Source organism: Dermacentor silvarum, chromosome 1, assembly GCF_013339745.2.
Source record: "Dermacentor silvarum isolate Dsil-2018 chromosome 1, BIME_Dsil_1.4, whole genome shotgun sequence".
Classification (NCBI taxonomy): domain Eukaryota; kingdom Metazoa; phylum Arthropoda; class Arachnida; order Ixodida; family Ixodidae; genus Dermacentor; species Dermacentor silvarum.
Genome location: NC_051154.1, coordinates 294,910,128 through 294,932,391, shown reverse-complemented (window position 1 = coordinate 294,932,391; position 22,264 = coordinate 294,910,128). Strand labels below are relative to the sequence as shown.

General features: G+C 46.1%; 2 protein-coding genes across 3 annotated transcripts in view; both read right to left on the bottom strand.

Moving 5' to 3' along the window:
* Window positions 1-22,264, bottom strand: part of LOC119437231 (adenosine deaminase) — a 476,423-nt gene that overhangs the window by 4,709 nt on the left and 449,450 nt on the right. The window lies entirely within an intron of this gene.
* The window catches only part of LOC119437235 (adenosine deaminase-like), a 228,090-nt gene that overhangs the window by 180,955 nt on the left and 24,871 nt on the right, over window positions 1-22,264 (bottom strand). Inside the window, exons 2-6 of one of the 2 annotated variants that reach the window (XM_049660370.1) lie at window positions 20,385-20,446; window positions 14,722-14,844; window positions 12,057-12,286; window positions 7,846-7,970; window positions 7,347-7,594 (exon numbers count right to left, since the gene is read on the bottom strand). In XM_049660370.1, coding sequence (XP_049516327.1) covers window positions 7,347-7,594; window positions 7,846-7,970; window positions 12,057-12,286; window positions 14,722-14,844; window positions 20,385-20,446 — 788 coding nt within the window. The remainder of the gene's footprint in view (window positions 1-7,346; window positions 7,595-7,845; window positions 7,971-12,056; window positions 12,287-14,721; window positions 14,845-20,384; window positions 20,447-22,264) is intronic. The other variant, XM_049660371.1, reaches the window with a different exon arrangement.

Genomic DNA, 22,264 nt, shown 5'->3' with positions numbered 1-22,264 from the left:
GGCTTATATACATGACTCGTGGAAGATTTAAATGTAATCGCAGGTTCCCACGTGCTTTCCAGAAAGTACTACACAATTCACGTCGCACATACAATCAGATTACACAAGGATCGGTGACAACAGACAATGGATAGAACCAGCGATAACATTGGAGAAACTTGAGATAGAGAAAGGCGGGTTTTGCACTAAGGGATAACACTGCAGTACAGATTGGCTTTTAATAACATTCACCAAAATTGTAATAAATTTATACGCGTTTCAATATTTTTAACGTGTCCCCATTGACAACTATGCTAAATGATGTGCAATCGGACCTAATCTAATTATTTTTCATCTGAAAACCTCCTTCAGTGAGTTCCACGCCATTGCTGGTATGAAGAGTACTGAACTGCAGCATAAACACCGTAAACAAGACTGCAAAGTGGCAATACACAAACCTCTGCTGGAGAGAGATGCAACAAAACCATGAAAATAGAACAAAGGACCAACAGCAGCAGTTATATCTGTGGCTATGGCCATTCCGTTGACTTACACGATGACAATGATGTGCATTACTTTTGGCTTCAGTTTTACTAGGAAGGCAGTATCACCGAAACCAGACTTTTGTTCGAACGCTTAATTTGGCACAGGCTCAGCAGAATTTCTGATTAAAATGCCATGTTGGCGCAGGAGAGCGCAAAGGTCTGCTGTCGAAGCAATTTGGCACCGCTGTTCCATCACTGCTCTACACACATTCATACAAGCTTTTAAAACATCACTTTTGTATTGCTTATCATCTCAAATTCATTCACCGCTTATCACATACCATTTATACACTAATACAGTAGTATACTGTACATTATCTCCAGTACAAAATGGAACATTTCTACGTGTCAGAGTAACCTACCAATCAACTAATACCTAAGTATTTAAGGAACCAGCATGCTAAAATCTAACTTGTAATAGCAGTCAACCCATTCATTGAAAACTACTGAATACCCCTGCTGAAGCTAGGCCATTTTGAGCACTATGCACATTTTCTCCATACAACTCAAATATAAATAGTTTGCACATTGTGTCACGTCCAATGCACTTTCTGCTCCTACACTATTGCTGGGCACTTCCCAGCTAGCTTCAGCGCATGCCAGATTCTGCGACTATATTACAGTAAGTTCTAACGTGCAATTGCAGCAACTAATCTGAGCCAAATGGAATTCTGACCCGCATACTTCGACAAGCTCGTACGAACCTACCAGAGCACGGCACGAATCTGAAATCCCTATGTGCACCGGTATTCATGATATAACGTGTACATCAGAAGAAGCCCGTTGACATCATTAACTGTTTGCTGTTGTTAACAAGTTACGTCTCACTACAACAAATGAAGGCATACAAGTCACTAGATGCACACAACTATTTCATCAGTGTATTTGTAAAGAAATTGACAGTGAAACAACTGCTGTTGCAACCTGTTGTGGTGACCAAGGTTTAAACAGCGGCCAGTACGCTTACCTGCGAGTGTACTTACGAGGAAAAAATTTACTTTTTCCAGTTTTTTTCCCTCATCTATCTTGTAAAAGCAAGTCACATGTACGTTCTATACTCAAGTGTTTGCCGAAAACTCTTTTGCACCATGTGCATGTTTCCGTAATTTTTCAGCAGCGTTTGAAGTCATGCATGCAAACGTGCTCGTGTTCTTTGCGTTGGGGAGAACACAAGCATAAAGTTAACTCCATAAAGACGACATATGTCATATGCCTTAGCAGTAATGCCAATGTAACAGTAAGCAAGGGTAGGCTAACTGCATGAAACGGTCACAAATTGACAGTCCTAGCAGTAATGCAAAAACACCACTGTAAACTGCCGAGCAGCAGGAAAGGAAGGAACGCTTTATTGCTAGAAGCAGGTGTATTTATACACGGGCAGACCAGGCTTGCGCATGCGTATCAACAATATTCTTGATGACGTTGCCGCTGGTCACATCTTCCTTTGAGGAAAAAAAACACATGAGATTGTACGAAAGATTGTACAACCAACTAACAAGTCAATTTACACAGCTTCCACTGAACTGTCTATGTGTGGCGTTCTGGGAGAGGATACCGTTGCGGCTCTCTACGCTGTCGTGTGCTTCTACGGAGTGCTTCTTGAGGTGCTTGTTGCTCAGTGGTACACGGTTGAGGGGAGGACTGAGGGGTCGCTATCGTACACTCGGTCTGCTGGGAGAAAACTTGTCCTTCTGTTGATCTCAAGTGCTTCCTCATACGTCGTAGATGCTGCCCATTCTCTGTCGCAACGACAAAAGAGCGTGGTGTACTTGCCGGGCCTATGACAACTGCTGGTGCCCATGTCCTGTGTGTTGTACCATAAACAGTCACCGTGGAACCCCTGTGAATATCCGGTAGACTTCGCGTTGTTCTGTTGTAGAAGATGCGTTGTTTGCGCCGTATTTCGTCAAGTCGCTTTCGGACAATTTCGGTTAGCACGGTTTGTGATTCGAGGTGACAGTCAAGTACTGGCAGTTTAGTCCTCGTCTGACGGCCCATGCGTCGTTGTCCGGGCGACTTTAGGCGGTCGTCCCTTGGCATGTTCCTCCATTCTAGCAGGGCACTGTAGAACTCCAGCGTTCCATACCGGCACTTCTTGAGCAGTTCCTTTGCTTCTTGGACGGCCCTTTCAGTCATTTCGTTACCACGAGGGTGATGCGGACTGGAAGTCTCGTGGACGATGCGCAACTAAGTGGAAAAAACGCGGAAGCACGCACTACTGAACGGGGGGGGGGGGGACATTATCGCTGCATATCTTTGCTGGGATGCCGTGAGTGGCGAAAATCTGCATGCACACGTTTGTCACTGCTACTGTTGTTCGACGCATCTGCTTGATCTCGAAAAAAACAGAATAGAAACCTACCATAACAAGGTGCTCCTCGCCTTCGTAGTAGAAAAGGTCGACTCCGATTACTTGCCACGGCAAAGTAGGTACATCGTGACAGCATGGGTAACCTGGCGTTCCTGCTCTTGTACCTTTGACAAAGTAGGCACGTCTTCGTGAGAGATGCAATATCCGTCGACATGCCAGGCCAGTACATTACTTCTTTGGCTCTTGCCTTCATTTTTTCTTCACCCCCTTGTGCCGCGTGGAGTAGACGAAGTACCTCTTGTCGCTTTGTTAGAGGAATGACGAGTTTGTTGCTTCTTAGGAGGAGACCGTCTTCGACATGGAGTTCGTCACGGTAATTCCAGTACGCGCGTACGGCCTCGGATACCTGTTGCTAGCTCCATTTGATCTAGTTTCTGTTTTACGCGTTCTTGAAGAGCAACCGCTACCCTTCGGGCTGGCTTGACGCTGCCTCGTGCTCCTGGCTTGAGCTCAATGTGGTACGTAACACCCTTCAGTACTCCGAGGCCTTGGAATACATCACCAAAACCGGCGGTTGGGTCCTGGCTTGGCAATGCGTCGACTGAGCGTACGCGGGATATCAGTCCCAAGCGTTCTGCAATATTGCCACGGATTGTTACTGGCACGGTCTGGGGTACGATAAAAAATTCCGCTAGACAACTCTGAGCCTTGTAAGATGTAGGCAAGATAATTTTCTGCAAAGCTGTTTGCTTGTGGCCGAAGAAGGCACGCAAAGTGGTCGAGCACGGCTGTGCCGACTGTGTAGTTAGTTTTCGGAGCATCGTCTCAGACATGATGCAGCAGTTGGCTCGCGTGTCGATTTTGCAATCAACCGCTGCTCCTGCGATAATAATTGCCACCGACCAACGGTCCTCACTGGCGATGGCATAAGCTTCTAGCACGTGCAGGAAGTATTCTTCTTCAGTTTCTAGAACAACCTGTTTGATTTCGCGTGCCGTTGACCTTCATCCTTGCTGTGCCCGACGGCACATGCGAGCGAAATTATTGCTTCTACCGCAGTTTGTTGCAGCGTTTGCCATGAGCCGCACATTTCCCCATTTGTGTGCATTTCAAGAGCACAGTTGGAGCAAGGTGTTGCACTCGCTTTGATTGTGGCGACTGTCGCGTCGGTCGTTCTGGCTCCGATTTCTCGAAGTTGTTCTTGTGCTCGTTCTCATGCACGGCACATTTCTACTGCTTTTGAAAACGAGGGGTTTTCCGAGAGAAGCTTCTGCTGGAAGTCTTTATCTCTGATGCCGAGAATTATTCTGCTTTATATCAGCCGTTCCTCGAGCTCACCGAATTCGCATCTGCTCGCGAGAATTTGCAGTTCCGTGAACCAGTCATTAAAGGACTCTCCCTCTTGTTGGTCCCTGAAGCCAAATCGGAATTCGTTAAAGGTTAGGTTCTCAGATAGCTTGTAATGGGCCTCGAACTTTGCTAAAAGGCTTTTGAGGTCTTTCTTCTCGCCTTCATTGTCAAACTTAAAAGTATAGTACGTTCATCTCGCGTCTTTGCCTCTCGTCATCAGAAAAGTTGCGGCTTGAACTTTCTTAGGCAGCTGGGTCAGTCCCGTCACCGTAGCAAGAAGGTCAAACTCACTTTTCCATACGGTCTAGTTATGAAACGTGTCTCCAGTCGTGTCGAGTGGCCTTGGTGGCTGGAGCAGAGTCGACACCATTCTTGCAATGGGCATTTGTGGTCGATGCGTAGATTCATTCGTTGCCGACTGGCGGCGGTAGCAAAACGAACCACCGCCTCCACTTCTGACACCATGTAAACTGCCGAGCAGCAGGAAACGAAGGAACGCTTTATTGCGAGAAGCAGGTGTATTTATACACAGGCAGACCAGGCTTGCGCATGCGTATCAACAATATTCTTCATGACGTTACCGTTGGTCACAACCACCAGAGACAAAGTGGCAAAAATCTACCTTTCCACAATCAGGCCATGCAACATATCCTTTCTACTAAAACGCCTTTTTCCTTCATTCATTTCTAGGTCAACCACTCCCTGTGCCTTTAGGGAACACCACTAAAAGCAGGTGTATACAACTACCTGAAGAAAATGAAATGGGTGCGACTAACGGCAGAGAGCACAGCGGCTACGATTATGAATGTCGGTGGTAAATGAAAAAGAGTTACGGTATTTATTTATTTACAATACTGCCAGTCTCATATAGAGACCATAGCAGGTGGGCATATGATTGCACATACAATGCATGTGTTCAAGAACGGCAAACCCATCCAAACATGTAAATGGAAATACATGAAAAATGTTCAGTGCGCAATTTTACAACAATAATACTATTAATAAAGAGAGCAAATGTTACAAAAACGAACAAAGAAAGAAAGGAGGTAAATTTTTAGCTATAGTTCAAAATGTGGGAGTTTTGATGATTATATATGCATAAAAACTGTTTGCATCTTCCAATAACTTAACAAAATCGGACTGCGATACTATGTTAGTTATAGATGCAACTAGCTTATTCCACTCGCAAACAACACGGGGGAAAAAGGAAAACTGAAAAGTATCGTTATTACAAAGGAACTCGTTAAGTGTATATGGATGATTATAACGAAGTATGCGAGATTTGGAATAGGTAACGTATGCAGAATCATCTATTTTTACTCGCTTGCGTAGTATTTGATGCAGCAATTTTAGACGAGCTCGTTTTACTCGAACTGCCAAAGTTGCAAGCCCTGACTGTGTTAGGAGAAGAGTAGGTGAATCACTGCGCCGGTATTTTCGGTGGACAAACCTAACTGCCTTTCTCTGCATACTTTCCAGTTTATATATATTAGATTTAGTGGACGGGAACCATAAGACATTAGTATACTCAAGGACAGGTCTCACAAATGCAGTGTAAGTTAAAATTTTGACGTTAGTTGGTGCCATCCGCAGCACCTTTTGAGAAAAAAAAAGTTTTCGTAATGCACAAGAAGTAATGTTGTTAATATGTGATGGCCAGTTAAGGTCGGACATTACTGTTAAACCAAGTTACTTATGCTGTTGAACTCTAGTTACGACGCTGCCGTTAAGTGTGTTGGGGAAAAGCGATGGGTGCTTTTTTCTCGTTACTGTCATGCAAACCGTTTTGTTTTCATTAATGGTCATTTGCCAGTTATCACACCATTCGGTTATTTTTGCTGGCATTTAAGTTAATGTGATTTGCAATTCCTAATTGTAAAAAAATGCAGGCAACTTCACGCTAGTGCAAAGTCTGAGCAAACAGCGAAGCTGGCGGCCTTTCCCTAACTTTACTTGGCTTTTCATTAGCTTTAATTTGGTTCTCTCGAGCGTCGTCGTCGTCTTCCACAGCTCGCACGTTAGCGCACCTCAGCGCGAACGCGCTTGTGCCATTGCTCCCGCGTTCGTTGTCATCGTCTTCTTCCACACTGGCCCCATTCCCGCTCATCATTACAGCGTAGAATTTCACTTCTCTTAAGTAGTGGGATGCGTAGAGCTGCTGCCGACGCCGACCACGTTTCCCCGCGTTCGCGCCGAATGCGCCCGGTGTCCGTCACTGCAGCCGATGCCTCTGGTGGCTGCTCGGCAGGTAAGCTCACCAGGCAAAGTGTCTCCGCACGTCGGCGACACGGAGCTATATACTCTGGAGTGACGTCATTGCCCAGCTTCGCCCCCGCGCTGCTGTGGGGAGAAGCTAGGAAGAGCTACGGCGCAGGAGCGAGCGGCGCTGCTTCGGAGTTAAGGCAAGGTGACGCTAGGTGGAACTGTGGCGGGAGTGGCGGTCGGCCCTTCGCCCTCCCCACTGTTTTCTTTTACCTTTTCTGTCTCTTCCAATTTTCTTTTTATTGCAATGTATAATTATTTACTCCGGATAAGGTGTTTTAAAGCAGCCCGCCGATTAGAAAGAGATAAGCTACAATTCATCATCATCGGAGGGGCGAGCAGGTGGCGGCGCAGGTGGGGCGATGAGGTGGCACTCCGTTGCTAGGCGACGTAGTGAATCATCGCTCGACGAGGTCTTTTGTCCTCGAAAGACGGACTAACCGCCGGCTTAAACAGCTGCGCTATTAATAAACTAGTGACCACAAATGTGTACATTGTTGAGATCCTTTAAATCTGCTTGGTTGATACAGGCCAGCCACAGGATACAGCAGTTGTCGAGTACCTTCGTCCACTCACACTGTGCCCTATAATACTTTTCAGCAAGCTAAACATGCCGATGCATGGTTCCCTGTAAGTCAGTTTCACAGATGTCTTGCTTCTGTTTCGACAGCTCAAAATCACGCAGATTCATTGGTTGTCACAGCAAAGAAAGTGCAGCGAAATGTATGCACTAGCTATTGCGCTATTCTAGCGAGGGTGCCTGTATATCATTCCGGTATATCACGTCTCATTACGCAGATACTGTACGTCTGTGTTCAAAGTAGAATGTACTTAACCATCTATGCACAAGAATACAAGTTGTAACTAACATACTTGATACTTGCTACCGTCAGCCTCACCGGACTATGGAGTGGCTCTGGGTGCTCAGTGGGCAGCCTCCCGAAAGAACACTGGAGTAAGGGCACACTTCGAAATGAATGTTCTTCTTGCGAGCCAACTGGTATATCTGGCCGGTCGGGTCTTGGAAAACACGGTATCCGTGTCCTACACGGTCACAGTGCAGCTTGACGATGGCATCTCGCACGGTTGAGTAGGCGCCGCTTTCACCTGCATGTGCTGTCCTTGGTATGCCCACCTGCTTCGCTCTCTGATCAAGCCGGAAAGGAAGAACATATACATGTTCTGAATTAGGTTAGTGATAAATAAAAAAAGCAAGAACCCCACCTTTTTAAAGAAAAACTAAGAGGAAGTATCAAGCTAGATTAGTTCTACAAAACCACATCTATTATTTCATCAATGTGAAGGTGCGCTAGGTAAAACTGATCAATCAAAGAACTCAACATTATGCATTGCTCAGTAGTTCCACATATTAAAGAAAAAGAAACTCGGGGGACACACCTGGAAGACTTGGGCCTCTACAGCCGTGTAGCCAGGTGTCTGCACTTCGTCCTTTGCAATATCAATTCCAACAACGCCAATGCCTTCGTGCTCCTCACACAGTCTCAAACAATCAATGGTCCATTCTGAAATGTTCGAAGAAATGCTTGAATGAGAAAATAGGTAAGTTTTCTCTCGTTCTGCTCTTGTCAAGAGTAAATGGAGTAAGAAAACAAATTATTATCTAAACAGAGGAGTCACTAGTCACGACAAGACATTTTTACAAAATTTGTGATTGTGTGAGGCTAAGAAAACGTTGTTTGTCAGAGTTTCTTGGCAAGCCTGTAACATGCTGCATGAAATTTGCGACGTGAGTTTTGCGATAGCGCAGAAATGTTTCTGTTAGCATTGAACACAACATATGACAGCAGCTAGAGGAACATGTCAAAGGGAATACAGGAAATTATGGGAGGGGGGAGCAATGCCTCTCTTCCTGTCTGTGTTAGTGTGTGTATGTGTGTGCATGTGTGAAATTATGGGCAAATGCAGTTACCAGGATTGCCACCTGACTGGTTTCTCTCTCACTGTACAGGGTGCCAATTTGACCCACACATCGATATGCAAGTTGCTTGTTATCCGATTCTCCCCAATCGGAACATGTATCACCAGGGCTCTGTCGGGCATTCATTCAGAACGAAAAGCTGAATTGTCAAAAGTGCATGCATTCCTTATTTATTGAAATGTTTACGGTCATGAAACTGTCGTGTTATCCAAAGTTGCGTGACTGTCAATCCGTTCTTTCACCTTTATTTTTTTTTCTGTAGACCATCTCTGCACCCATCCATTGATGGTGCTTCTTGCATCGGCTGGTTTCGGGCCACTAGCCAAAAGGAAGCTAGCCCACTAATTGGCCGTTTCTCTGCCCCCTAACATCCCTGGGGTATGGAAACAACGCTTGGTGGGTTCTTGACTTTACCTATGCGTCTTCTTAAAAATGTTATATTTCTGCCAGGTTTTATAGCGCGCCTTTTAATAAATATTAATCATACAAAGTTTGCACTCATTGCACATCTTGTTTTCATGTTGTCTGTATTTGTGCATGCAGTACCTATCGCAACAACTTTTCATTTTCCATGATTGATCATAAAATCTGCATAGGTAGTCCGCTTTTTTTGTGGAGTTAGAGCTGCCCCAAGCCTCCTTTTTTTTCTTCTTATTTGCGAATTTTGTCAATTTTTCCAAAGATTAGAGCCTCAATAAAAAAATTGCCCCAAGAGTCACTCTTTTTGTTTAATTTTAGAGGAACCACGATCTCAGGGTCTCCTATATAAATACACGGGAACGGATAAATGATTTTTCTCATCAACCAGTGCACCAAATGTGGTGATGTTTTTTTTTTGAAGTTAACTGAAAAAGGTAGAATCTAGTGACAGCAGCAAGCAGATTTTTTATTGAGGTCGTTCATTCGTATTAAAATTGATAAAAATATAAAAAAGGGATACTATCAAGCTTACAATTGCTTTAACTCATCAGCAATGCAAAATGATTCACAATTCTGTAAGCTGCACCTAATAATAATACACCTAAAGCTGACAAAATCAATGTATTATACGGCGCACTAAAATGCACCCCTAACTTGTGAGAACTTCAGCAAAACCTTCGCTAACATTGTAACAATTTCACGTTAGTCGTACATTCATATATCAAATTTGTCCGCTTTAGATGCTCTAACAGATGCAGTTAAATGAGCTCTGAACCACCTTTTATCGCAGTGGAGAAATAAATTTGAAGAGAAATTAGGCTATATCAGAAACACTTTGCCGCAAAAAATAAGTCAATGCACTCAGCAGAAGTGTAGTTATTGGCAATCACCCTCTTCGCGGTGCTTCCGCACCTTCTTCAGTGCCTTGCATTGCGAAGGCTACGGCGGAGCGGCAGATCCCCACAACGCTCCGCCTACCGAACGGCACCGTGGTGCGCAGTTCAAGTTTGATTTTAACGCGATACCTGTGTCGCAGAAAATCCGGCGTCGGCCCTAAGCATCGGTGTATGGCGGAAATAACCATGCCTAACCACATCATCCTGAACCACCTCGACCACAGAGGCCCTCCAATTGGCTCAAGGCGTTAGTAACAAAAATTGAATTTCTCAAAGTAAAATCCGTCAGAAAAATCGTAAAATACGACTTAACCACAACCTACACACGTGAGAGCGTCATCATCATCATCAGCCTATATTTATGTCCACTGCAGGACGAAGGCCTCTCCCTGCGATCTCTATACCCCTGTCTTGCGCTAGCTGATAGCGTCAGATTGTAATTTGAATATACGAGAAAAAAGCCTGATGAGCAGCCAGGGCTCTTTGATTGCTATTGCGTTGCACTCTTAAAGGCGAAGCTTAAGTGTCCTCCAATTCTGATGGTGTTTCGCTGTACTTTGGTTCAAGGCAACATTGAGGGGAATGTTAAAAACCGAGCATTTCTAAAGTTTGATCGAGCCCCATGTCAAAGAAAATATGGTGTAGGTGTCGGCGTCAACGGCGTCCAATAACGCTGTCACGTTACACTCTTAAAGGCGAAGCTTAAGCATACTCCAAGTTTTTGGATGTTCACGTAGACGCCACTATTTTCAATTGTGGCACCTACGACGCGCCAAACGTAGGCATAAACTTGTCAAACGCAGCTGTCCTCAGCGATCCGCAGCGCGCTCAGCCAGAGGACTCGTCGCGGAACCCGGCGGCGTAGAAGCCGCAAGTGTGCGTGTGGTATGACGTTAAGTTTCGCATGGTTCAAGGTTCGTTCGGTGTTAAAAACTAGTCAATATGCGAGACCACACGGCTACAACACCGATTAGCAGAGTGGCCAAAGTTTAATTCCTACGCACGTGACCGCGGTCGAGCGTGAGCAGACGATAGTCGGCTTCTTCTGGATGTCGAAATTCGAAAGCATATTTTTGCTTACTACAGCCTGTTTATTAAGCTGCGTCAATAAATATACACAGTAACAGTAGGAAAAAGCGCACTGATCCAAACGCCCTTCTTGATTGTTGTCAGCTATTGGTCAATAGACCGCGTATGGGAAGCTGCTATATTCCAATTAAAATAAAGCATCCAGAAAAGAGTGAGGAGCACGCTTCTGTTAAATAACTTGAGGAGTACGCTTAAGCTTCACATTTAAGAGTGGAACGCGTTAGCGTTATTGGACACCGTTGACACCGACACCGTATTTTCTGCGACATGGGGCCTGATCAAAATTTAGAAAGGCTCGGTTTTCAACATTCCCCTCAAAATTCCCCTGCACACAGCACAGTGTTCCACAGCATTCAAAAACGACGTGGGATAGCCTCCCTGTTCAACCGTGCGAACCGCATTTGCACCGAAGCAGAAGGCCGTGTTACAGACTTGGACCGCGTGCGTGGCGATCTCTCGGCAAGCGGCTATCCCACGTCGTTTTTGAATGCTGTGGAACACCACCTATCTCATTCCGTCCGACCGGCTAATCCCCGACCAAGAAAACGTGCTGCCATTCCCCACGTTCCTGGTATAAGCGAGGCCTTGTCTCGTGTGCTGCGCACTTATGACGTTGAGGTTGCACACGTGCCTGTGTGTAAGCTGAGGCACGCACTCGTGGGCGGTAAGGACAAGCTTCCGAGTGAATCGTTTCCTGGCGTGGTCTACAAGATACCCTGCGCAGATTGCGACTACGCATACATCGGTGAATCGGGCAACTTCAAACAGAGACTACGGCAGCATCGGAACGATGTCGGAAAAAAAAACGAACCGTTTCGAATGCCCTTGCCCAACATACGGATGCAACAGGCCACAAGATTGACTGGGAAAAGTCAAGAATTATCGGCCAAGAAAGAAACTTGAAATCAGGTCTCTATCTCGAGTCGTTGGAGATACAAAAAACACGTCACACGCTCAATCGAAGTGAGGGAACCCTCCCCCTGTCATACACGCGCTGTTTGCGTCACGTGCTCAAGAGGACATAAGCTGAAACGAATTTTCCTTCACCCCATTGTGAACAAGGCTTCCGTAGCGAAGCCGAAACGTCTTTTACTCAGTTTTTATTATTTTTAGCTTTTATTTTGGTCGGTGTCTGTCGTTTTGTTGCTTCACATTACAGTATAAATCGAATAGTTAACAGATATCAATCGTCCACCGAAGATGATAAGCCTAGATTTTAAGTAGCGCTGTCTCTGTGTGTCTGTTTCTGTCGCGCTTCACATTACCGTCGTTTCCCCAGACGGAGACTAGTATGGATCGAGCCTTGACGCCGAAGTCGTGCTCTCCCCTTTCGAGGCCACGGCTGACCGCTTGGATGACCAGCGCCGGCGTCACACAGTTGTCCTTCGAGGCCAGCAGGTGCGGCGAGTAGCGTGCCTCAAAGTAGGCGACGCCTTCTCTGGCCTGATCCTCGCACAGCTCGTACGCAATGCGCTCGATTGCTACCAAGTCGCCCCTGAAAAAAAAATAATATTGAAAATAAAAATTAAAGCGGCAATGAAATTGCGATTTTACGATTACCACAAGACACCATGGATGGCGCCGGTAGCATGTGTCGGTCTCTATTGTGATTGCAGATGTATAAGAGCAAACGCAGTGGATGACACTAGTTGCTTTACCCGTAATACCTCTCAGTGGTAAAGGTTCACAGCGTCTTTTTTAATCTTTCTTTAGGTTATCGTTAAGGTACCGCGCCGCAGTAGCTCATTCATATATATATTTTTTGTTTTGTTTTGTTTTTTAGGTTATTGTTAAGGTATCGCGCCGCAGTAGCTCATTGATATATGGCATTGCTACTGTCGGTTTCTATTGTGATTGCAGATGGAAAAGAGCAAACGCAGTGGAAGACAGTGGTTGCTTTACCAGTAATACCTCTCAGTGGTAAAGCTTCACAGCGTCTTTTTTTTTGTTTTTTTAGGTTATCGTTAAGGTACCGCGCCGCAGTAGCTCATTCATATATATATTTTTTGTTTTGTTTTGTTTTTTAGGTTATTGTTAAGGTACCACGCCGCAGTAACTCATTGATATATGGCATTACTACTGTCGGTTTCTATTGTGATTGCAGATGGAAAAGAGCAAACGCAGAGGAAGACAGTTGTTGTTTTACCCGTAATACCCCTCAGTGGCAAAGGTAGACACAGCGTCTTTTTTTATTAAGGTTTTTTTTTTTTAGATTATTGTTTTAGGCGTAGCTTCTCAGCTCAATTTCTCTAGGATTCAATCCCAGCCAATGCGGCCGCATTTCAAGGCGGATGAAATGCATGAAGGTTCGTGTGGTTAGATTTAGGTGCACGCTGGAGAAACCCAGGTGGTTGATTTTGACATCTCAAAACCTAAACTGCTAAAATGCTGAAGACAGTAACGAAACGTTTTTTTTTTACTTTCTTGCGCAGCTGTGGTATCGGCCAGCAATTTTGTCCCAATGCCTTTTGCTAGGTTATACTTCACCCTCATCTACAGATCTCGGCCGGCTGATCCCATTGATTATGCGGTTGCAACGTCGCTACGACCGCTGACGTGCGCACAGTGCGAGAAAGAGTAGTGTCGGCCAGAGGCGAGCGCGCCGCTACTTGTAAACACGCCAGCCACGCACGGCAGTGCCTCGATGCCCCGTGCTCGGAGGCAGCTGCTGTGCGTGGCAGCTGCCTCCGAGGGCGGTAGCGAGCGACGCTCTGTGGAAGTAATCCTCGGTCGAAAACTCCGGGGAACCGAGCACGTTCGCGAGATATTTAGCACGACCCGGTTTCGAACACGTTTCAACATGCATCTGCGTTTGCGCTTAAATGTACGAGGTTCGCCGTTGCCTTTATACGACCGACGTGTCGGTTGCTGGGTCGCATATAATATCTCAAAAATGATCGACTAAAAGTACCGCTCCTGGTACACTGAGCTCTTGTGAGGAAGTCGCGGTGGTAACCGGCACCATATTGGAAAGCCGTCATGTTGGATTTACGCGGTGGTTATGCTTATTTTCGTGGATTCGGCTCTCTCGAAACTCCACTTATCTCGAATTTTTTCCAATTTTTATTACTTCGAGTTAACGGTGTGGGGTATTACTGTGTTGCGCGAGATTATAGTCTCCCAGCAGCTCCATGTTCTTCATGGCAGCATTCTCTAGTGATCAGGAACGTTTTATTACTGACTATAGAGAGGGGCTGTCGATTAAATATAACCACATGCGCTTCCTTACATAAGTACACACGCTTTTTTGCATTCGGCCGCTGTCCGAATGCGGCCGCAGGTAAAGCCTAATTTATTTTCACTCTCCCCACTCTGACAGGAAGTGAGTTACTTAATTGCCCTTGGAACGGCCTTTGGATATTACTTCACACCTCGAAGCGGCAGCTACCATTAACAAATTCGCACGGCTTTAGTAAGCAGCGACGTATAGCGTTTATCGACCACTAGAGACTTCGCGTGTGACAAAGTCATCAGTGGGGTGATGGCATACATCTATTTTACGTAAACTGCAGTTTTGGAAATCTAATGCCAATTTGGGCCTGCGACGTTCTGTTTAAGCCCCTATATAACCACAGTGAGATACCAGGGACATCAACCAAGCACATACCTGGTCTACTACTCCACATAAGGAGTTTTTGCCAGATGTCTCAAGAATACTGTGCGTAGTAGCCGAACTACTCAGAAGCACTTTTGATTAAGTACACTCAGCCTTAGCGAAGACTGCACTGTAGAAGGAAAAGAAGCACTTGAATTGTTTTCTGTGGAGCATCCGACTTCACTGTTTCAATGAAGATATTTGGAATTGTGGAGCAACAATACAGAAGCGTGAAGGAAGCGCTCAATTCTATCAGCATTTTGAAATGCACTTAACTTACTGACAGCAATAACATAGCGCTTCAACGATATCGACTGCCTAAGCCGGATACTTACACTATAGTAGGCAAAAATGTGGAAAAGCGGTCGAGGAAGTCTTTCAGTGACGATGACTCCACTTTCTGCAGCCGCCATCGCAGGGCAGCTATTGAAGAGCATCCAAGGTCAATCTTCTTCTTGCTTTAAAAGAAAACGAAGAGCAAAATAGTGAAAATTTACCGTAGCTATAATCATGATTCGTATTATGGCTATATGTACTAAAGGTGCAGAAAGGTGAGCGCTTGAAGAAACGTCTCGTACGCTCAATCTTTAAGATTATAGTATATATTGTTACGCTTGCAAGGTTAGCTGTCCGCAGCAGGGCCATCATTGGTTACTAACTGTTCTCGAAATAGGGTGCAAAATTTGGCGAGTTGCTTCAAATTGTTTATGACGGCAATGCAAAGAGGACGGGGACAAACAAATAGAAGTAGTCAGGACAATAAGCGTGAGTTCGGCGCTTGTTCTGTGTACTTCCTCTCCTCTGGGTCACTGTACCTTTTGCATTGCCATCATAGTAATAATTTTCTTGGAGATTGTGCATACATTGCGCTACCCAACGTCGCCACCCTCCCCTCATCTCCCATTGTGCACTTGACTGAACGTGTGTGCATTTGTAGCTGCGTGTGCACGCTCATGCGCCGGCACGGGTTTCGTTAGCATATTAATACGAAACTGCAGATCACCGACTACGTGTATCTGCATAGGGAGTGTCCGAGCTAAACCTTGCTCTATGCCAGCAAATACACACTTGCGAAACCAGAGAGAGAAAGAGGAAAAGGATAAATGAAAAGTAGGAAGGTTAACAAGGACAGAGCCCGGTTGGCAACCCTGCACTGGGGGAAAGATTAAAAAGCTGAGGGAAAGGTTAAAAGAAGAAGAAGAGAAAGTCCGCTGTGGATATCGCCAATGTAGTAACAGTTCTCTGCTCCATATCAGAGACGGTCACTCAGTCTAGACCCCAGACGGTCACTCAATGCAGTAGCCTACAGAAATCGCAGCATCGCTTTTTGTGGCCTTTTGTAGCTGCGATATGCGAGGCCATGGTGCCAGGATCTTGTTCAAGGTGAATGGGTTTCTGTCCACCTGATTTAGAGCTGTGCAGAGGTCATGTCTTTCGTTTTCAAAGGATGGGCAGTAGCACAGGCGCTCCATAGTCCCTGTGACACCGCAGGCATTGCACTTGATTGGCGGTATCGGCCATTCTAATAAAAAATGAGTACGCATTGGTGCATGCCACGCCCAGGCGTAAAGAACATGTCATTGTTTCCTCACCTCGCGGAAGCCCAGGTAACATCTGCAGTTGCATTGATGGGTCGAGAGAACGCAACCGATGGTGAGTGAACTCAGGTGTGTGCCACTTCTATGTCGTATACGGTGCGCTAGCGTGCTTAAATGTTGGGCTGCATGAGGGCACGATAAAGGTAGAGAAACATGGTTTGTCCCTTCGCGTGCCTTCCTAGCAGCTTCGTCGGCGAGGTCGTTGCCGGGGATACCGCAATGACCCAGTATAGCCACTGAAACAGCAGTAGCGCATAGCTATTCGTCTACTCGTCTGCCACTCCCGGTGTCTCGCAGTTCGTCAGCGACTGACCGTGCTCCATGCAAGACCCCAGAGTACAGCCAAAATGATAACGACACTCCAAGCAAGTTGCCTTTAAAGGGACACTAAAGGCAAATAGTAGGTAAACGTGCAATGTTAAAATACCATTCCAGAAAAATCGCAGCGCTTGTTCAGTGTCAAATCTTGTCTCAAGCGTCCGCATACCTTTAGCGCAATTCAAATCGTCCTCCCCCGAGAGGGGAATGCATGGTGACGTTGCATATGCCATCACCGCCCTTTACTGCTTTCTGTGAGTAAAACGACGCCCGACAGACAGTGCTACGATTTTTGCGCCAAAACGCGGACGCGCGGCCATGGAGAAACCGAGTGGAGTTGGATTCGCCGTCGCAGCTGCTTTTGATCAAGTGGCGTGGCCTGTTCAGGCCTCCCGAGACATCACAGGGACTTAGAATTCTACGCTACTTGCAATTTGTGAGTTTCGCGAGTAAGCAAAACCAGCGCAGCACTACGCGTTAACGAAACTACTCAAACGCGCGAAAGCGCCGGCGGCGCAGAGCCGAGCGAAAACAAAACCTCTCGACCGCCCGTGTCATTGTCAAGGGTAACGTCAATGAGTTCTTTTTTTTTCTAAATATTCAAACAGAACTGGAAACTCAGCAGATTCTTCCGTATTATAAGTAAATGGAATGAGCTTTTTTTTTATTCCGAGAGGTTGAGTACTAGTGACAAAATTTTAAGTAGCACTAGGTCATCGGATTAGTACGTGAATGCCCCGGGTGAGTCGCAAATCGTGTACTGCATTTACCTCAATTTCTCGACTACCAAAACTTTTTTCGGGAAAATATTGGCGCCTTAGACATTCTCGAGCATTAAGCTATCACTTTAGCTTGACTTGATTTTGCTTTTATTGTCCCTTTAATACTTGCACTCGTTCACGCACAAAGTACACTAAGATGCTGAGCGCTTGTGCAAAGTGCGATAGATCATAGCCTGGCCTTAATTTTTAAAAATGTGTAGAAACCATCGACGATGATTGTCAACGTTAACGAACGAACGTACAGATAGAATCACACTTGTCTAGAGCAGTCGAGCGGCCGGCTGCGGTAAAAAAAAAGTATATAAATTAAAGTATATAAAAAGTAGCGCCATCCACTTCCCTCCTCCTCCGTTCCACTATCGCGCTCGGCGCGACCAGCGCGATCGAGGCGCGATATCGACAGTGGCGCCGCCTGCGTCGGGCCTGCCGTGGCAGACGACAGCTAAGCGCTACCAGAGGAAATCCGAGGAAAACTTCGATCGCGCCCTGCGGAGACGTTTTTGAGGCGCGATTTTGCTTCGTCAGTCAGTAACTGGTCTTAATAATGCCGTTTTGGAAGTAGCAACGCGACGATGCGAGACGGCGCAAATATCAAGTGTGCAGCAAGCGTTTGCGCACGCCGGATGGTAAACAAAAAAATCATTTTGCCCTCGCCTTGTCGATTGCGGCAACTTAAGGCGCAGCAGCATGCCATCACAACGAAGTTCTTGTCCCTAACACGTTTGATGCCTTTGTGCGTACAGCACTTTCGACGCAAAGGCCCGAGAATGGCAGTCGGAGCGCGCTGGAAAGAAAAAAATATACAAAAGCGCGACGCGAACTTCCACGTGACACGGATTGGCCAATGGGGGAGCGGAGGAGGCTGGGGCGACAGGAGGCGGCTAAGAGAGGGCGAGGAGGAAGCGCCGGGGTGAGCGCGGTGGCGGCAAGATCTAAGAATGGCGCTACTTTTATAAATATAGGGGCTTTAGGCTGCGGACTGCAGAAGCGCCGCTTACCGGCAGTCGCTGGGTTCGAGATATGTTGGATTCAAGCGCCAAAAGCCTGCATGCGGCATGGCTTCTCGCGGCCATTTCTGTTATAGGCCTGTAGATTTTTTCACGAACGTGGGTGGGCGAGATCTGCGCTTATTCGCTGCCTGCTTCGTCGCGTGCAGCCGGCGCCGCAGCTGATAACATAGCAAAAAATGCGTTTTACTTCGCGTCAGTCGTTGTTTGCGTCTATCACTTGATGTGCCAATTGGCGTTGACGTCACCATTCACCGAGACACCGATGAATCATTGCCATTTTTTATCTTGAATCAGGTGTAGTTCTCAGAGCCAGTGCATGCATTCCGTTGCACATCCACGCTTATCACGGACAGCGGTCGTTCCACAAGCGACAGCAAGCAAAAAACAAAAAAAAATGAGAAGAAAAAAAAGTAAGATAACTGACTATCTCTTATGATCAAATTTACAGGCTGACATCGCAGATAGGCCGCAAGTGCACATGCCGCGTGCATACTTTTGGCGCTTGCATCCAACATATCTCGAACCCAGCGACTGCCGGTACGCGGCGCTGTTGCAGCCCGCAGCCGACCGCTCGACTGCTCTAGACAAGTGTGATTCTATCTGTACGTACTATCGACCAAAAAAGTTTACTGACCAAGGGATCTGACAAAAACCTGAATATCTCCGCAGCCTCAAAACGCAGTCTGGTATTCCCATTTTCAGCCTCTACTGGTATTGCAAGCAACATTGTGATGTACGGTTTTACTGGCTACTTTTAAAGGCTGCTCGGATATTTAGCGTTGACTTACATATTTAGCGTTTATATTTAGCGTTAGAAGAGCGCTCCACTACCCCATCTGAACCTTAAGACGCATGAAAGCTCACACGCAATCTCACGTGCGCGTCAAAGAGCTATAAATCTGGCGTTGAACGACGAACGCGCTTTGCAACAGGGTTGGGCGAGAACACGCTTTACCGGTGCATCTCTCATCACCGCGACGCACTATGAGAAAAGAATGAAAAACGAGGCCTAGCGTGAATTATTTCAGGGCCTGTATCGTCTGATAAAATTTTTCGCTCGTTTTTTTTTTTTTTTGAAAATTTCGTGCACCTCTGTTGGGTGTACTGAACATTTTTTGGGACACCCAATACTGGTGCCATGTGATATAATGATCGGATCCACTTCATTTTCCATTGTTCTTTGTTGTATCAAGTGCCCGGAGATAAAGACGGCGTATAGTATAAAATCCCTATATAGGAAAAGTACCGCCATCTACTCTCTCTCCTCCGCTGTCTCCTCTCCTAAAACGCTTGTTTTTTGTCTTTACTTTTTGCTTGCGAAAACAAGTCGACGGTGGCGCCCCTCGAAAGTCCCCGTTGAAGCTTTCAGGCCGGGCGCACGCACCTCCGCCGCCGGCGACGGCGGCTACGCAGAGGAACATTCGGCATGGCGCTGAGGCGGAAAAAAAAACAACAAAATATAAAGTGAAAGCGCACGCTATAATCGTCCAATCGCAGATACAGGAGAGAGAGAAGCGGCGTTGTTCAAAGGATGGTGGTACTTTTCCGAATGTATAGGGACTTTAGTATAGCAGCGTGCCAGCGAGTGACAAAGGGTGAGAAGAGTGGAAAACGAAATGATTCCACACGAAATATCGCCCCCTGCGATTGCGGGAATAGCACTCATCCACTGGAGCAACAAAGCGCGATACGGTGCGGCGACCCGCGGCGTCTCTGTCTCAATATGCGATAAACACTTATCAAAAGCATGATGTTGATTCAAATCTCTGCTGTGCTAACAAAAGCACATCCACTGTGAGCCATGCAAGGCCTCGTAAACTGAACGGTACATGTATTTGTGAGCGAACAGTTGTTGCTGGTATAGGGATGCTGTACTGACAGATCAATGCCTGCAGGGGCGACTGCGCCGCCAGTACCAACATCATTATAACGGTGACCATGAGAGAAGATAAGCAATCTGCTCGGTCATATTGCACTGCCAAAGATTTCAGAGAGCAGTTCCACGATGCTTCGCAGTTGCCGTCGGCAAAAATCGTGATAAAGAGGGTTCGTACGTGTCCTTCCCTTTTACGTGGCGTACACCTTCTAGCGCAACGCCTCAATGAAATGGGCGGTGCGCCTGTTGACACAGTCCAATTAACGTCTAAAGTGGTAGCACCAGATGTGATCGATCCAGAATACGACCCCAGTTTACTGCTCCTATAGCGACTCAAAATGGAGACACAATCGGCGTTGCACCGTTGCGAAAAACTATGCTTCAAATACCGCTCTGTCACTTTACGATACTCACTGCGCAAGTTCCCATATTGTCTCCAGTCGTACGGAGCCGTCTAAATGAAGATGCAGCTCCACCTGCGAGAAAGAAGTTGACGAGAAACTTTTAAGATGGGGACATTGTACAAAAGTATACATCAGCTTCCACTTTCTTTTTTCTCCGCACCCCTTTCGATGCCCGTATTCCTAGCCTGGAAGGATATATCTTGTATTCGTTGCTTACCACGGATGTCGCGCTTTGTAAGTTTTGTAAGCTTTGTAAGCTGCAGAGTTAGGTGTTGATTGATTATTTAAATAATCTATTTATTTATTTTGTGGAAGGCTTCCTGTCCCAAAGCAACGCTGGCGCTTTGAGTGACGCCATGTAGTGGAAAGCAAGAATAAAACATAGAGATCGGCAATATTCTATAGACTGCAATACATCTAATAGATTGACGTACCCTTCATCATCAACATAGCCAGCGGCACTCTCCACTCCAGACAAATGTAATCGTACTTTCACTGCTGCTTAATGAAATGGTACGATCTTTATTAGACATCGTATACCATTTTATGAGAAGGTGAACTTAAGCTTGGGGCTTGTACATCATAAGGAGGCGGGCCAACCAAACCTACTTCGATCTTTTACCCAGCAAGATACCGAGAAATCCCCGAAGTGCAGAACAGCAAACAATGCTTTACTCTCCAAGAACAATGGAGTCACCAGTATGAAGCGCTAATCATTAGCCTTCAATAATACGGCAAATTGCTGCCGCTTGAGTCACACTCGTTATCATAGCCTACTATTGCACTGCAACAATGCATTGCAGATTTGGCCGGAAGTTATCACACACGCACATAACAAAGCACTTATCTCCATGAGATAACACAAGCGAAGCGCCTTCAGTCACAGACGGCGCATGCATGTTTGACAGTCTCGTGATCGCTGTTTCGTGAAACACAAACTTGTGGCAGCTCTTCCAGAAGAAGCCGCCCACTTTTTGTCATCAGATGTTGCATCACCGCATTTGTTGTGAGAAACTGTGTCACGTGCATTTACCGCAAGTAAGGACGTATTCTCGTCAATCCCTTCGGGAGATGATTTGTCTTATGCGTGACGTAACGTCGGCGGCGTCTCATTGGAGCGACGGGCACGGTGTCAACACGTTCGATAACTGCGCGACAAGAAAATAACGCCGATGGGAGGCGCGCTAAACTTTCCTCCTATCAATATCCGCCGGCTTAGCTATTGTACACGCATTAAGCGTGACAACTCCCTGGAAGTGATTAATGCATTTACACTGCCGAATAAAATGCGTCTTTCTCGCACGCCATACAGTCCTATACCGTATGAGGAGGACGAGTAGATTTTAATGAAGAGAAGGGAGGAGAGGTCGGCCTGGAGAGCGTGTCTCTAGCCTGCTACTCCTCACTGGGGTAAGGGGAAGTGGGAGATACAGGGAGAGGTAGGTGGCCGTTGGTCTATCCCGGAGATAATGAGGGCGCATATGAGTCAGAGGCGACCAGCGAAAGAAAATTAATATTGTGCGCATAGTTGTATGAGCAACCGACGTGTGACAGTTTTGCCAGTTGCACGGTATCCACCAAAACGTAGTGCTTCTATTTAGCCTCCTCGTATTTTCTGAAGAGTATAGGAAGGCGTGGTACACCTACCGGTGGCAGTTGCCAGCCTGCTCTTCCCTTTTCCTTTCCTGTCTAGTGTATATAAGTTTTCATAACTAATAATAATAATAATAATAATAATAATTATAATAATAATAATAATAATAATAATACTAATAATAATAATTTATTGCGGCAACGAGCGGGAAGATATTACAATGCTTTTCGTTCGTCAGAGCTATTTGCCTTCGCGAATAGCATGTCCAGCCTAACGATTGGCCGGCACCAGCTCGT